Raw genomic sequence first — 17,272 nt, 5'->3', positions numbered from 1 at the left:
CCTAGGGAAAGCTCTGTCGCCATTAGGGAATTTTTTCCTGAGAACCTCCTGTAACATTTCGCGAACCCCAGTTTTGGAACCACTGATATAGAGTAATGAGGTTTATGGGGTTTTATTGTTCTAAGTAGCATATTAAACATTTAGTATCTTCTTGTGTTTAAGAGGTCAAAAGGCTGTAGTATCCTTGTGCTAAAATTAACATTAAATTAATTGGAAAACAAGATAAATAAAGAAGACATTTTGCCCACTATTTTTCCTGCCCTTTGTGAGACAATTGGTAGGAAAAAGGTAATGTAACTAACCACTTCTGACCCTGTAGTGGTAATGAGATTTATTAGTAGGTTAAAATCATCCACACTGGACAGTTCACTCCATCACTCAACCACTTTTTTTATTGAAATATAACCAAATATATATATTGTTAAAATAAGGTATACTATTTCCTTTCAGTGAACTGCTGGACAACTGAAGTATATTGTTGATGTAAGAGCTCACCAGCGTTCCAAGGAACCTAAATATAACAAAGGTGTCTATATTTCTAATGAGCAGAGTGGCTGGAAGTGAAAATATGTGACCAGAGTTAACAGGATACCTTTCCTAAGTCTAATTTAGCCAGCTGAACACATGTTCACATGAGATGAGTGATGGACATCAGCAGAAGTAAAAAGCATGAAGGAAAGGAGAAAATAAGCAGTTTCAGCACAAAAACACTTGCACATCTTTGTCACCTGCCAGCATGAATGAAAATCTGCCAACATGAGTATTGCCATCAAAAAACAACATCAGAACATCTGAATTATAATTCAGGGCTGCAATAGCTATCACAAAGTCAAAACCCACAAAATTTTCTCTCTTAAAAATGTGTTTAAATTGTATGTCTGCACGTGTGTGCGCATGCGCGCACGCCCCCCCCCGCCCCCTTTTTCTTCACATTAGTTACACAAAATGCTTTTCACCAGTTCGGTGAATGTTTATATTTAACCAAGTCATAGTAATCCATTTCACTCAACAGACATAATCATAGATAGGACATAATGACACGATGACTGGGATTTTTTTCATTTTACGTATGTAATTTCTTCCATATGATAAAGGAATGTATAACCTATATTTTCCTTAAAAGACAGATATGTTTCTGTAGAAAGGTGTTTCACATCATATGATCAAGACACAATGGAGTTGTTTCCTTGAAAAAGCTAGGATACAATATATACAATGTAGTTAATTTCTGCATATAAGGCAAATCGATAAATTATGGATAGCCTTTAGCAGGATAAAATAATATGTCTGCACTTAAAAAATCTCAGTAATTTGTAAGGTAGTTTTTCCCACTAATTAATTAGCATAAAGATTTCATGAGATCTAGGAATGCCGTCTCTAAATCACACAGTAATTTAATTCCCATATTCTGAAATGGTTATGGGTTATATTGTACAAGAGGAAGAAGTGAACACACTGAACTCAAGTTTCAATGTACTGGTTTAGGATCTGTGTAAATTTAGAATTTCATGCACTTTTTGTGTATAAACTAAAGGGGAATAATGTACAAAACCTGAATAAAGAAAAGGAGTGTATGATAATCAAGTTGTAAGGAGAGTGATCACTTTAGATAAGCTATTACCAGCAGGACAGTGGGGTGGGAGGAGGTATTGTTTCATATTCTCTGTGTGTATATAAAGTCTGCTGCAGTTTCCACGGTATGCATCCGATGAAGTGAGCTGTAGCTCACGAAAGCTTATGCTCAAATAAATTGGTTAGTCTCTAAGGTGCCACAAGTACTCCTTTTCTTTTTGCGAATACAGACTAACACGGCTGTTACTCTGAAACCTGTCAAAACCTGAATAAATCAGGAGTTGCGACTGTTTCTCATGCAGATATCTCCAGTTCAGTTAAATGAACCAATTAAAAATTAAGCAATTGACTTCTTCAGTGGGACTATTTGTGCAAAGAGTTGCAGAACCTGGCCCTAGACTGTTTAAAATATTCAACTCAGTATTAAAAAAAAACTACCTCAATACAACCAACACTCCACTGCCAAATACAAATTCATTCTCATCAGATATTCTAATCCCATAATCTGCCCATTTTTGCTAACCTTGAAGCAAATACTTATCTCCACAAAATATTTGTTCACTACATAGAAGAAAATTCCTATTTGGAGCAGGCAAACTACTGTTGTGACCAGTGGCTGCCAGGATCACTGTCTGATCTGCAGCATATTTCAGTAAGTCATTTATAGTGTGACCATTCTGATTTAAAAAGAAAGTATTATTATATATAGTACACCAAAGCAGATGATACTAAGCACTATATTTCATGATACTGGCTGCATAGAATGTGGCGCTTAAAAACTTGCCAATTTTATCCAAGACAAATAGATAAGGTTACCTGCAGTATCTTGCAAAACGATCCCTTTGTACTTCCCTATACCAGCTGTAAGATACACTGAAATACTGCAAATTCTGAGGTTATCTGACTACTAATATGTAGCTATCTAAGCCAAATGGCATGTTTTAAAGGGCTTGCAGTATATAACGTTTGCCTGCAGTAGCAGGGTACTGGACTCAATGACCTGGAAAGTTCCTTCCTATGTCTTATGTTCCTATATTAGTCAAAATATATCAGACTAATAAAGAATTTGTACAGATATTAAAGTGAATTAAAAATATGAAGACAAAATGCCTGAGCCTGCTGGGTGACTGTAAACCAGGGACCATCACAGTGACCTTGGGCAAGTCACTGCCTCTCTCTATGCCTAAGCTTTCCCATCTGTAAAACAGGAATAATGAAACTGGCCTCCTTTGTAAAGTGCTTTCAGATCTACTGAAGAGTGCTGTATAAGTTCTAGGAATTATTATTAAGCCATGTAATATGATTTCTCTTATAGAGAAAAACAATGTGGCTTATATACAACTTTAGTACTTACGGGTAAAATGATTAGAAGTGGATGGATTGACACTATCACTACTGTCAGCACTTTCACTGCTAGAAATGTCATCATCAGATTCCCGCACAGAGGAGCAGGGTGAGGAGCCGTCAACTTCTTCAAATTTCCTCTTTAAAATTCCACTCATAGCTGCAACGCTGTCACATGTACCTGTAACAGGAACAAGAGCAATGAAGCACTGAAAAATTTGACCACTGACCATGCAATCAAGGTCTACAATGTAATTTTTATGGGGATTTTTATATACAAAATAGACTATCACTTTTGTTTCTGAATGACTGTTTATTGGGATGTATTGTATACATTATAGGAAAGTAAACAGAAATACAACACCAAACCCAGTAGTAATTTGCTATCCATGAAGAAGGGGTATAACAGATTTATTTTCATGATGAGAGGTATCTTTTGTTACAACAGTTACCCCCTTTGTGGAAAGCACTAAAATCTAATTTGAAAACAGGCTGTTTTCAGGCCAAAAGAGACACAGAAATGCAAAAGCATCTCATTAAGGGCCTGATCCTCAGGTGTTGAGCACCCTAAACTTCCACTGATTTTAGAACATTTTAGGATTGGGCCTTGAGTTTCTCTTCAGAATTCCTCAGGCTGACTGAATGAGTGGCCTTGACAGGCTCTAGAGGGAGATGCCACTAGCCTAGGGCTAAGGGACTCACAGATTAATGAGATGACCCTCAGGTTTCAGGGGTAAGATGTAGTGTATGCATCTGTTTTAATATCCCATGACTGCCAGACAAGGTACTGTATAGAAAGGAGAGTAAAGTTCCCAATTTGACATGCAACTACATGTACAAACAGGAGTATTTGCCTGATGTGCATGTGCAAAGTTAGCGACCAAAGAGGAGATTGACTTAGAAGTACCGTAGACCCAAATTGCTTGGATGTGAATGTTGAGATCCTCCTTGTTGCAATAAAGAGCAAAATCTTATATTTGTAGCTCAAATGAGCTGGCAGCTCGAAAATAAAAAAGTCTTACAATCCTTTTCATTTTGTTTTAAAACTCAACGCTGAAAACCTTTTCAGAGGGCTTACAGAGGAGGCTCAGTTTGAATAAGAAGTGTGCATTCACCCAATTCCTAAAAGACGGTGTTTTCACCAGGGATGAATAGAAACTAAACAGCTAACCCATTCCCCACTGTGCTAGCTGATTTATAACTGCCTTATGACCGCCCAACATCATCTTATTCAGAGGCCTCTGCTGGGACAAAATTAATTATCTACACCATGCCATGGTGAAAAGCATTACTGTGGAAGTATATAGGGTACTCTTGGAAGGAGTAGATTTTTTAATTGGTAAATGTCAGTACACATTGATTTCACTGTACATACACAAGTGAAAAAATATTTCCAGTGATAATAGCTGAAATTTATAGACAGGCAAAGAAAGAAAAATGCTGCTTGCAAAGTTCAGAGTTGATTTAAGGATATTTACTTTGTATGTTTTGACTTGTGATGTTGACAATTTGTGTTTTAATGGTTATAACTTTTTGAATCTTAATCTCTGCTGTTATTAAATAATTGTCTGATTTATTGTCCCCCCCTCATAATTTCCCACAACTGAGAAAATTTAAATTAATAAAAAAATGTAAAATGCTTAAAATGCTTAATTTTGTGCAACTATGCAAATTTAAATAAAATTAAAAGCTTAAAAATAATATTGATATTATTTGTTGAAATTATGAAATATAAAATTCTGCCATTCCTAGTTATAAAAGCTGTACTTTTAAGTCTCTCTTTAGATATTTTGTTCATTTTTTTTTTGTATTTTCTCTCTCAAATTCCCATGTCAATTTTACCTTTAAAGGGCTCAACTTTTGTCATGCATGTTAGATAGTCTGTAATTTTCATGTTTCATTTTGATTTTACAAAGAACGATCTATGACAAGAAATGTGATGATAAGCAGTTGAATCAACTTAACTGAAAGCCACAAAGTTAAACCCTGGGCTGATTTGGAAGTTAATAACCAGCAGGAGCTCTGCAATGATTCTCGCAACACAAAAGAGCACATGAATGGAATTTCTGTGAGAACTTTAATTTCCCAAGGGGTCATGAGATTCTCCCCCTCTCCCAAGAAAATATTTTGAAAATACAGAGGGTTAGTTTGAGATTATAGAGTTCAGCTGTCAAACCTCACACTGGAAACGGTATCACTGTTTTTGTCATTTGCACTAATAAAGGGAAAAAGATTTTTTAAAAAACTGGCACAAGACAAAGTTTACTGCTTTGACTTTCTTTTATTATCATCCATGACTTTTTTCCTTTTCACCATGACTTTCAAGTAACTGTTCCTTGAAAGTCTGCCATGACTAAAATTTCTCTGTGGATGTGAAAAGTAAAAAATGTAATTATTTATATTTTTCTTTACTTGTAAAGAAATGAAATTTGCTAAGAAGTGCTATCCTACAGCTAAAGAAACCAAAAATGTTTGCAATCAATCAAAACTGATTTTTTTGAATCTTCATTTTCTTTTAAATGCACTATTTATTTCTAAAAAGAAAATTAATCTAAAATAATAGTCTAAAAATCACAGAACCAAAAAAAGATATGTTAAGCTTTGAAAACTGCCTCTCCTATTAAAGGAATAATCTCCTCCCACAGGGAAGCCCACAGCTGGGCCAGCAAGAACCCACAGAGTTTCCAAGAATTAAGGTTACACCGTGGTTAGTATGTACAGGCTCCCAGTGCCGTGGATCTGCTAAAAAATTCAGCCCCAGTCCCATTCTGAACTAGGAAGCAATATGGAGGCTGGGGCCCCTCTGTGCTACTTTTCTTCCCCTGATAACACAACTCACTTTCTAACTCCCTCTTTGTTGTGTGGCAGCAGAGGCAATGGAGCCTAGTGGGAAGTTCTTGCTGCTTCAATTGGGTAGTACTTTAAGAAGCAATAGCTTTCCATCAGATTTCCACAGTCAATACTCTGGAACTAGCATTCCCTACTTGACACCAGCCAGTAAGGAAGACTGACTCCCTAGCTTCTCCTTTTGTGGGAAGAGACTACAATCCAGCCCCAAATTAAGTAAAAAAACCTAGTTAAAAGATTTATGAAATGATTTGTGAAACTTAGCTAAACAAATTGAGTATCTTTTGATGGGTACATCCAAATTTCCCTTATAGATGCCCTCTAACTTACATTTTGGGCATGTTTCATCGCAAATTTTATGCTGACCCAAGTTTAGTTGCCTCTCTTTTTCTTTTTGTACTGTTTCCTTGTGTAAAACCGGTATTAAGTGATAGGAAAGAGAGAAGCAGAGGCACTGGAATTGCAGCTTTCTTTTGAGGGTAAGAGTGGAGGGAAGAGGTGCAGGGAAGAATTACATCCAAGCCTGGAGTAAGAAATCAATGGCTATTTTCCAGAGTTTTCTTTTTTTTAATTGTTCACAAGTTATGTTAATCATAGCTCTCATTAGTATGATACAGCTATTTTAGGGGAAGTGTGACCCTAAGAGCATCCCAAGTGCCAGAGGGCAAGAGGTTCACTGGCGTCAAGTAGCGAGTTTCAACTGGCCTGACTAGTTCATTGTACTCCAATTCAATTATGTCATAATCTGTATCTAATAAGCATCATGCAAGTTATCATTGGAAAACCAATATAGAACAGCTTCCATTTGAGGAGTGATTACAAAGACTGGGACTGTTCAGCTTGGAAAAGAGAAGACTAAGGGGGAATCTGATAGAGGTCTGTAAAATCATGAATAGTATGGAGAAAGTGAATAAGGAAGTGTTGTTTACCCCTCCACATAACACATGAAATTAATAGGCAGCAAGTTTAAAACTAACATAAGGAAGTACTTCCTCACACAAAGCAAAGTGAACCTGCGGAACTCCTTGCCAGGGGAGCCTGTAAAGGCCAAAGGTATAACGGGATTCAAAAGAGAGTTGGATCTATCCTCCATGAATTTATCTATCAATGACTATTAGTCAAGATGGTCAGGGATGCAATGCTATGGTCTGGGTACCTCTAGAAGCGGGACTGGACAACAAGGGATGGAACATCTAATAAAGTGCCCTGTTCTGTTCACTTCTATGGAAGCATCTGGCACCGGCCATTGGTCTGACTCAGTATGGCCATTCTTATGTGTTTGAACCAGACAAGTTTGGGGAGTAGGTAAACAGGTTTTTTCCAGACAAAGAAAAGGTTGATGCCTTCATCCAGGTGCAATCACAGAAAACTGGCAATCACAGTCAAGAGGACATTCAATGGCAAATTGGAGGCTGCAGGGACAAATCAGTTTGCATTATAGAAAGCAACAGCAGAGAAGAACCCAGCATGGAACCATCTCCATCAGACTCCAAGGCACCTTTCCTCACAACTGTGCCACTGGACTTTGAGAATACATTTCAAAAGTTCACTGGACCATAAAGCTGGGGCAGAGAACCGCAAGTTATCTTTTACCTAAGATGACAAAGGAACCAAGCACTTTGGACTTCATGGGAGATACTGATCACAGCAGGGGTCAGTCATCTTGGTTGAAGGAGGTGTGGTAAAAATCTTACCTTGACCCAATACTGTAGTTTTGTTAAGTCTTAGGCACTAGAAAGTTTTTCACTTTTATATGTTTTTAACCATTTCTGACTTTACCCCTTATACTTGAACTCACTTAAAATCTCTTTTTGATGAAGTACACTTGTTTTACTTTTATTCTAAATCAACCCAGTGCTGTGTTTAACTTGCAGTGATTATTATTTCCAGTAAAAACAACAAGCTGCTGTGCTTTTGTCTCCTTAAAGGAGCAATTGACCTTATTACTCCTTTAAATGTTCCAGGAGAGTGCTGGACATTTCAGGACAGATGGTTTGGGGAAATTCAGGACTGTGTTGGTGTCACTTGGCTAGTAATAACCAAAGCTGGTGGAGACCAGAGTGCAGCTGTGGTGTAACAAACTGGCTGCTGGAGTCAGATTTGCTAAATCTAGGTTGCTCAACACAGACACACAATGTATGCGTGTCTGCTAGGTGGGAGCATCCAGACAAGGAGCTACAGCAGCAGAGCATTTTAAGGCACTCAGGACAAGTGGTGATACAATCTCTCGCGGTTGTGGGTTGAACCCTAAAATATGATGGAGCAGGAGAAATAAAATTATTTTTGCTGGATCCATCTTAACCTGGCAAATCATTTTTGCTATTTGTGTATTCTTGTAAATAGGTCATTTTTGTCTTCTAGCTATATTCAACCATTCTTCAGAACCAAGAGTAACATAGCAGAAGTGAGATAACAATAATCTAAGATCAGTTAGTAAGACTGTTCAAATAGAAACAAAATTGTATAGATTTTCTGGTGTTCTGTGATATTTTGCTGAGAGGATGGCACAATTTGTCTCAACTTTGTAACTAGTTCAGAGTGATGACAAAGATAGACGGCTAACGGACAACGAGACAATTTATCTTTCAAAAAGCTTTACTAATATCACAAAAGATTACACCTGTCTCACTTCAGCATGATCTGCCATCTGTTCCTTCAAAGAGATAAGTGCTTAAACTTCAAGGTTCAGTTATTAGAAGTATCTTTTGAGAACAAGGAAGAGTTTTATACATAGCAAATTCATTTACTGCTTTGTTAAGGAAAACATGACCATTTTTCAGGGGGTGAGCCTTCCAACAAGTAGGGACATTCTCTAGTAAATATTATTGCAAACGAAGTGTATTTAAAAATATGGAAAAATTTAATTATGATGTACCTTAAAATTTGGCTTTTAGCCTCCGAATTAATCATGAAACTGTAGCCTCCGAATTAATCAAGAAACTGTAAATTATTTTTGATTAATCCATCTATCTGACCAAATCAGATAGATAGTTCTAAACAATGGTTGTTTCATCCTTTTGTTAAATAAACCAGGTCAAATTTCTGGAGGCCATTTCTGGACTAGATTAGATTATTTTCTTGGTTTATGAATACCCAGTCTAAGACATTCTGGGCCAGATTCTGACCTCTTGCACACTGGTGTACATCATGAATAAAACTACTGAAGTCAATGGTATTACAGTGTAAACAGTAATTGCGATTAGAATCAAACCTCTGTATTCACACTAATGTTATACTATGGTGAACAAAATATTGTATTCTATCATGATTTTAAAAAAATCTTACTAGCTAGCATTCAAAATATAAATAAACTATCTATCTTTCACTAGGCCCAAATTATTCATGTAGGATGTTTTGGAAACTATCAGAAATTGTCAGCAAAACATGGCACTTGTGTGAGCTCTAGTCAGAACAAAACAAAAACAGAACAAAATCTGAAATAAGTTCTTTCATTTTCTAAGCTAACATCCAAAATAGGAATCAAAGACCAAGTCTATTAGAACATACAAAACAATATTTTTTTAGATTGTATCCAAAGGAAGACTGTTTTGCATCTGTTTCCATATATATATATATAAAGGAGACACATACCCAAATGTTATGATTTCATTAGAACTATGGGGATGCTGTTCTACAGTGATGCTCCTCTTGTAATTTTAGAGGAAGCAGTTAAATTTATATGAGTATATGTTTACTGTAGGTACTTAACCTCATAAATCTAATCTTAAAATCTATCAGGTTTGTTTTACACAAATATGGTAATTACCAATATGGGAATTACATGGCTAGAAAAAACTTTATTTTTTCTGTTACTTCTTGTGCAACAGATTCTTTCAATCTTGTACAATAAAATTGCCAGTGATCAGGGCAGACAACACTCCTATTTGTTCATTAGTATTATGCTTCATATAAAGTGATGGTTGAATATACACAATATATTTTGAGACAGTTCTTTAGAGCATTTTTTCTCACTCAGTTCTATTCATTAAAATATATGCACTACTCTCAAAGATTATTTGAAATGTAAGATATAGTACAAAAGACTAAGAAATGTCAGGGCCTGATCCTGCATGGGTTCCAAATTGGCTTTGAGAGGAGCTCCAAATGTAGATGCTGGGATTTTCAAAGACACCTCAGGGACTCAGGTTCCCAACTTCCACTGAAATTTAATGGGAGTCGGGCATCTGCCTTCCTAAAGCATCTTTGAAGATCCCAGTGAGAATGCTTGCAGGATTGGATTCCAAATGATGTATAGTACATATATTTTGATGCTGCAAGGTGCTGATTACTCTGGTCCTGATCCAGGAAAGCACTTAAACACATGACTTTCCTGGGTCAGGGCCAGACTGATAAGCACTTTACAGGATGTGGCACATATTAAGTAAAATTAAGTTAGGTATTTTATGAAAAGTTACGTTTCAGGCAGAATTTTCCTCACTTTACTCAGATAAGTAGATCCTGATCTTGCAGTGCTTACTCATAAAACCACCTTAGGCTGGGACCACTGAATAAGGACTACTTGCATGGCTACAGTTTACAAGACAAGAAAGACTCTGTCCGAATCCCGCTGAAGCTGACTGAGTCACGACAGCAGGATTTGGCCCTAAATGTTCTGTTAGCATACCACACAAAATTAACCATGAGAGTTCACCTGTTTTTAATCAAAGCAAACATATCAGAGCTCAAAGATAAATTAAAAAGTCACGATAAGTTTAAAATGTTAAGATGAAAACAAGGTCTGTTCCCAGAGAATAAATAAATGGTTATCAGGAAACCACTAACAGTCTTTCAAAGTTAAAAAGGGTTTCACTAATAAGGTAGACAGTATAACAATAAATAAAATGGCATTGCTCTCTATATTGTATAATTAAAAGCAATATACATAGCATACAGAAAACTCTTTCCAAAATTAAGATGTTTGTCTAAGGAAATGTTTAAATAAAAAAAAATCTGATTTTATATGAAGCAAAAGAAAATCATGATTTCTTTGATGACTTCACAGCATCTGCACTTAAATTTTATCAATAATAATGATGATGTATACAAGGGAATTCTATATTTCTCAAAGAAATACCAAGAAATTAGAATTTTTTCCCTAATTTAAAAACAAACAATAAGTATTAAAAAATTCCTGCCAAATGAGAACCATTCACAGGCACCTTGATTTATATGTCTTATAATTAAAGAACTGCACATCCAGTTAAGGAATGGTTTTCCCTCCCCCCACTCACCCAAGAGGTTCAAAAAGTAAAGAAATATTTTATACATGATTAAATACCATTAAATCAAATTAGAGTGTATTACATTTAAAATTTTTAAACTTTGTTTTTCAAATTAGGAGAAAAACAGCATATATTTAAGACAACAAAGTATGAGTATTTCACCTGAAAGCAGCACAGCAGAAGAATTACAACTCCAAAACCAAAGCAACAAATGCAAACCAATTAAAATTTTGAAAAAACTTCATGTATGAATCAAAGCAAATGATGCAGAACATGTAATCTTTCAACCCATACCTGTAGACAGTGTACTACAATTGTTGCAGGAAAGCTGTAAGAACTTCTTAACACAGAAAACAAAAAGTCTGCTTCATTTTATAGCAGCTACAGACCGCTGCAGTATCCAGTACATTTTTTTTCAGTCAACTGTTACAGCCTTCCACCAGCCCGGTGACCTTTGAACTCATTTCTCCCCCCTCTGCCGTTAAAGCTACTGTGCTTGTCTCATTTACATAAGGCTGGTGAAGGCCTGCCAGCAACAAAAAGGGAATGCTGGGTAAGAAATTGTAGAGCTGCAGTTCAGCCGGAATACCTGAATCACTGGAGAGCTGGGGGTGGGGTAGGGATGGGGGTGGGGAGGGGATGCTGGAGAGAAAAGGCTATTGCCACTACACAGTGATAAGTCAAAAGCATGTCTCCTATCATGATTATTAGGAGGCAGATATTTTAATTCAAGTATATTAAGCACCCACCAAAAAACAAAATCAGTCTGCAGCAGCTAGTTTCCAAGGTGACCAGAAGAGTCAAATGCTTCATTTAAATACAAGTAGAAGGCTGATACGCAATTCTAGGCAACTGCCCTCTGCTTTTTTAAATATAGCTCACCAGATGTTTTATTTTAAAAAGGATCTATTTCAATATGGTATTTTGAAATTCAGGCGTTTACTGCCTACTCACCTTGATTCAGATGCCTCAATATGAAATAGTATCAGCTACAGATACAATAGTAAAACTGTATTAATGTAAGGACGCAATATACAGAATGATTTACATTTACGGATCATTACTATAACTAATAATCAGCAATAAAATGACTGCTAATCCTCCCAAGTATAAATCACAATCAAATACTGTGCCAAAACTGTGGATACATGGATATAAAGTATTTAAAATTTTTAAACCATTTGAGATGTTATTTTAGAAATACATATTTCAGTTTAAATCATTAAAATTATATCAAAGAACGTAAAAATGCTGATCTGGCTCTAGGAAGAGATTCAATGTTTTATTTTCTGCTTCTATTCCTTCTCTTCCTATAGACAGCATCCTCCCTATTCAAACATTCAACTTCTCTATTGCTGAAATGCTCTCTAAAAATTATCAATTCAAATTCTTTCAGATTTGCCAGTATATGCATCTTGTGCCTTTTAAAGTGCTGGAGCAATGAGAAAAACACTACTGTAAAATCATTTAAAAACAAAGAAGTTTCAATAAGGCTAATCTCTAGACCACTAATGTGGCAGAGAAACTATATCTATACTGTGTATTAAGGTGATCATAGGCCATTAGGATCATTGGGTCTGTTTTTGAAAATAAAAAGTACATCAACTACATGAATAACTAACTGAAATTAATACCTGTTTGAAAAATACAAAGTAAAATACAATCCATCTTGTTAACCCTATCAGAATTTGTTGAATGCAGTTTCATAATGAATCATTCATGTGTGTATGTATACACTTCTATTTCTAAAAGCACCATTTTTAAGATACTCCAGAAAAAACACTGTGAAAAATCTAAGTTCATTGTTATTTATGTTCCAAAATTAATCAATTTTAAAATAAAATAAACAACAGTGATGCAACACATTTCCTATCAAGAAAATATTGAGCTTGAAGACATATCAGAATAATGGATGTTGCTATTTAATATTTTATATTTCTATACTGGCAACAGATCCATTTTAGCATTCGTTTTATTTTTACTGACTATTCCGTTTTTCCATGAATAAATGAAGTCTGATGTGGAGTTGTAGTAAAAATATTTGTACAACAAATCAGATTACAGTACTTAACCAATTTATTTAGCTAGGTATCAAAATGATCTGAATCACTCAAGCCACACCTTTCCAAATGCAAAAAAAAATGTATTAAAAAAAAAAAAGCAAAAGTAGCCAAAGCACTGATTAAATTCAAAACACAGAAGCGTTTTAATAATCTATAAAATAACTAACCTGTTCAAATTGTTGTTTTTCCAATCCATGCACTCTTTTTATTAATTAGGAACCAAAATAGATTGATCATCATTTTATAACATGTGACATATTCACTGTCTTCCTACTTCCAACAGAATCTTCTTAAATTTCCCAGCACTGTGTTTTATTGCTGGTACCATATGCTTTATTGTTCAGCGACAAGAGCTTCACTCTGCACAAAGACTCATTACCTACTGCTTGCTGAGCAGCTTCAGCCTCACTGAGGCTGCCTATATGATCACATGGGAGTTTTGTCTGAGAAAGCCAGGCATGCCACTGATTTCACTATCTATGGATATTTTTATCAGATGAGGTGTCTACCATGAGGAAGGAATAACAAATTATAAAGCTGCTTTAACTCATTAAGGCAGCAAAAATTATGGAAATCCCCTCACAACCTTTTTTTCCATTACAGAAAAGGTGGAATTGAGAGGCATTTTTACAAGTGAATTATAATTTTTGTGGTGCTAATCTTGCACTATGTTATGCCTCATATAACATACATTTCTATTAATGTTCTAAAAAGAGATAATATTCCTGTTAATTGTTATTTTGTCAAAACTCTTTATTAAATACTTAGGTTGCCAATATTTATCCCTTTAGGGAGACCAGAGCTACTGAATGATTATTTTCCCCCAAAAGAGACATCATAATTCAAATTTATGTCACCAATCAAGGGCCTGATCCGGCAACCCTTACTCATGCAACTAGTCTGAATGATTTCAAATAGCACTACTCAGGTGAGTAAGGATTTAAGTAAAGTTTTCAGAAAATCTAAATGATAAATTGTACTCCACCATGGAGATTTTACTTTTTATGATGATATCCAGTTACTGTATTTTAGTTATAAACATAATTACACAAAGAAATAAAATAAATTTATTTGTATTTGTTAACTTCCTTGGCCATTTACCTAAGGCATTTTACATGGGGCTGATAATTACATTTTAAAAAATAATGAAAGCATAGCATAAAAAAGAATACATGGTTAATGACTATTCTTAACATTATTATTACTGATGATTAATTTCAGAACATTTTGAGACAGCCTAATTTCTACTTCGAAAAGAGTGCATGAGATATTCTTACTCTATATAATTTAAAATTTTAACATAGTGCAAGTGATGATAGAATTCCTCTCTATTTCCCTGAAAACTAGTAACTCATAAATAATTAATCATGACATCTATAGTGCAGAGGTAAAGGTTTTCTATGAAAGTAGTTAATTAATGCTAGAATTATTTATTGCACTTTGAGTAAACAGGAATGCTGTTTATTCATTAACAATCTACAAATGAAAAATACCCACTTGTTATCCTTTTCAACAACTCCCTCTTTAGAATACATAATTATCAGTTTGTTGCTTATTAAGGGCCCAATCCTGGTCTTAATGAACTCAATGGAAGTTTTGTGATGGACTTCTGTAGAAACGGGACTGGCACCTATGAACACTGAGAACCATGGATCTGATCCTCCCGCCACTCAAGTCAATGAAGCTAATGGTGAAGCTCCCATTGACTTCACTGGCATCAGAAACGGGCCCATCTTGTGACAAACACACACCTGAAGTAATACAATCAAGGGGCAGTCTCTGTGAGTTATAATGAAATCTCAATCAGAATAATATTTAAAGACGCAAATAAAATAACCTGGCTATCTAGTTTAATAAAAAGCTTCCACATACAGAAATTTTACTATCAAACTGATTAAAGTTTGAAAGATAAGATTTTCTGGGATATGACCCAAATTTACTCATGACTAAAAGATTAAACTGGTGATGAATCGCATCCAGATTCTAAACACTTTCTTTAAACTCAGAATTCCATTGTCAGCAATTTTTTTTTAAAAGCCACCATTTTGATATGGTCACACCACCTAAAGACAGTGGCTGAGCAGATGGCTCATGGCTGAGGACCCTTCAAGAGCTCTTAAGCAGGAAACACTATAGCTGTATACATTAATAAGTAGAAAGGAAGGCAGACTAGACAGGTTGCTAACGAACAACTGGTTTAGCTACAGCTATGCCTATTTTTTCCCCTGCTAATACAATTGATGAGGTCTTGATGCTAGTGTAGAGAGAAATAAACAAAAGGCAGACATTTTTGCTGCTGCAGCAGTAGGAAAACAGAAAAATAAAAAGGTTTACCAGATGGAGAAAAACAATAATAAAGCAAGACAAAGGAAAGTTATTGTCACATTTCCTGGGGACCATTACACAAAATGGAAAATTAAAAAAACAAAAACTAACAGGAGGTTAGAGCAAAAATAAATAAGAAACATAAACAGTTAAATAGTTTCACAAGAAAAATTTGGTTCTGCAAAGACAATAACAGCAAGCTGTCTTAACACCACACAAAATACATAACATCAGTCAACCCTTCTTGTCAGGTTCCAAAAAAATGTTTTATCCCTTTATGCTCAAGGCTGGGATTTCTCAAAAGGTTAAATTACAATTAAGATGCTAAAAACTCTCCCTCCTACAGTAAAAATATGTGAGATGGGCAGGGCAGTCCTTAGGATTTATGGGGCCTACGCAGTATTGTTAAACCGGTGCCCGCGGACCTCCAGAAGAACCCCCCGTCCATTGCTGACACATACCGAGCTTTGTACACAGCAGACGCTGTGGCAGCCCAGGCTTGCAGCCTGGGGGGAGGGGGGCGCAGGCAGCAAAGGATATCAAGCTGCCCGGCAGTGGAGAGTCACAGTTCCACGCAGAGACCCCCGTACCTTCTCTCCCTCATGCAGAATGCTGACCCGCTCTTACCTGCTGTCCTGGTGGTGCCCCAAATTTTTGGGTGCCCTACGCAGCTGCGTATGCCTAAGGATGGCTCTGGAGACGGGGCTAGGAAGGAGAAAGCTTCCATGAAGGCCCCCTCTTGGTTCTTGATCATTCCATTGGGGAAGTGGAGTCTGGGCCCCCACAGTAGGCATTGTGGGGCCACCAAATACATACAGGAGGTTAGAGCTATCTGAATACAGAACCTGCATTGGCTTTGGCATCCTGGCATCCCTTGTCACTCAATGGTAGCATAAGCTCGTTAGGGTTGCCAACTTTCTGATTGTAGAAAACCAAACACCCTTGCCACACCCTCTGCCCCAAGGCCTCGCCCCTGCCCCACCCCTTCTGAGGCCCCGCCTTGCTCACTCCACCCCCCTCCCTCTGTTGCTCACTCTCCCCCACCCTCGCTCATTTTCACCAGGCTGGAGCAGGAGTTTGTGGTGTGGGAGGGGGCTCAGGGATGGGGCAGGGGTGTGGTGTAGGGGGGATGAGGGCTCCAGGTGGAGTGCGGCCTCTGGGGTGGGGGGGCCAGGGATGAGGGGGTTGTGGTGCAGGGGGGTGAGGGCTCTGGCTGGGGGTGAGGGCTCTGGGGTAGGGCAGGGGAGGAGGAGTTTGGGGTGCGTGGAGGGGATTCCGACCTGGGGCAGGGATTTGGGGCACAGGAGGGGGTTTGGGCTCTTAGGTGTGGCCAGGGATGAAGGGTTTGGGTGCAGGAGGGGGCTCCGGGCTGGGGCAGGAGATTGGGATGCAGGAGGGGGTGCACACTCCAGGCAGCACTTACCTCAGGTGGCTTCCAGAAGCAGCCAGCATGTCCTTGCAGCCCCTAGGCGCAGGGGTGGCCAGGGAGGATCTGCATGCTGCCCTGGCCTGCAGGAGCCACCCGCATAGCTCCCACTGGCCATGGTTCCCAGCCAATGGGAGATGTGGAGCCGGCGCTTGGGATGGGGGCAGCTCATGGAGCCTCCCTGGCCGCACATGCAGAAACATGTCACTACTTACCAGGAGCTATGCGGAACCAGGGCAGGCAGGGAGCCTGCCTTAGACCTGCCGCGTCGCCGACTGGAACTTTAACGGCCCGGTCAGCAGTGCTGACGAGAGCCGCCAGGGTCCCTTTTTGATCGGGTGTTCCGGTCGAACACTGGACCCCTGGCAACCCTAGCTCTAATGCAGCAGTGCTGCCAGGACTCCCTCTGACAGCGACTGCACCACGCACAACCCTGAGAGGAATCCTCTATCATGGAAGGGGTGCTATCAGGA

At 37.7% G+C, this 17,272-nt stretch overlaps 1 protein-coding gene across 7 annotated transcripts in view; it reads right to left on the bottom strand.

Annotated features, from left to right (window-relative positions):
• The window catches only part of CSRNP3 (cysteine and serine rich nuclear protein 3), a 161,141-nt gene that overhangs the window by 50,862 nt on the left and 93,007 nt on the right, over positions 1–17,272 (bottom strand). For 3 of the 7 annotated variants that reach the window (XM_073305688.2, XM_073305694.2, XM_073305690.2), the window contains one exon: positions 2,927–3,097. In XM_073305688.2, the coding sequence (XP_073161789.2) occupies positions 2,927–3,097 (171 nt within the window). Of the gene's footprint in view, positions 1–2,926; positions 3,098–11,279; positions 11,383–11,939; positions 11,975–13,215; positions 13,443–16,000; positions 16,289–17,272 lie in introns of those variants that run through there. The other 4 variants (XM_073305695.2, XM_073305687.2, XM_073305696.2 and 1 more) reach the window with 4 other exon arrangements.

This window comes from Lepidochelys kempii, chromosome 11 (genome assembly GCF_965140285.1).
Source record: "Lepidochelys kempii isolate rLepKem1 chromosome 11, rLepKem1.hap1, whole genome shotgun sequence".
Classification (NCBI taxonomy): domain Eukaryota; kingdom Metazoa; phylum Chordata; order Testudines; family Cheloniidae; genus Lepidochelys; species Lepidochelys kempii.
Note: the sequence above shows the minus strand (reverse complement) of the source record. Positions and strands in the feature narration are given on the sequence as shown.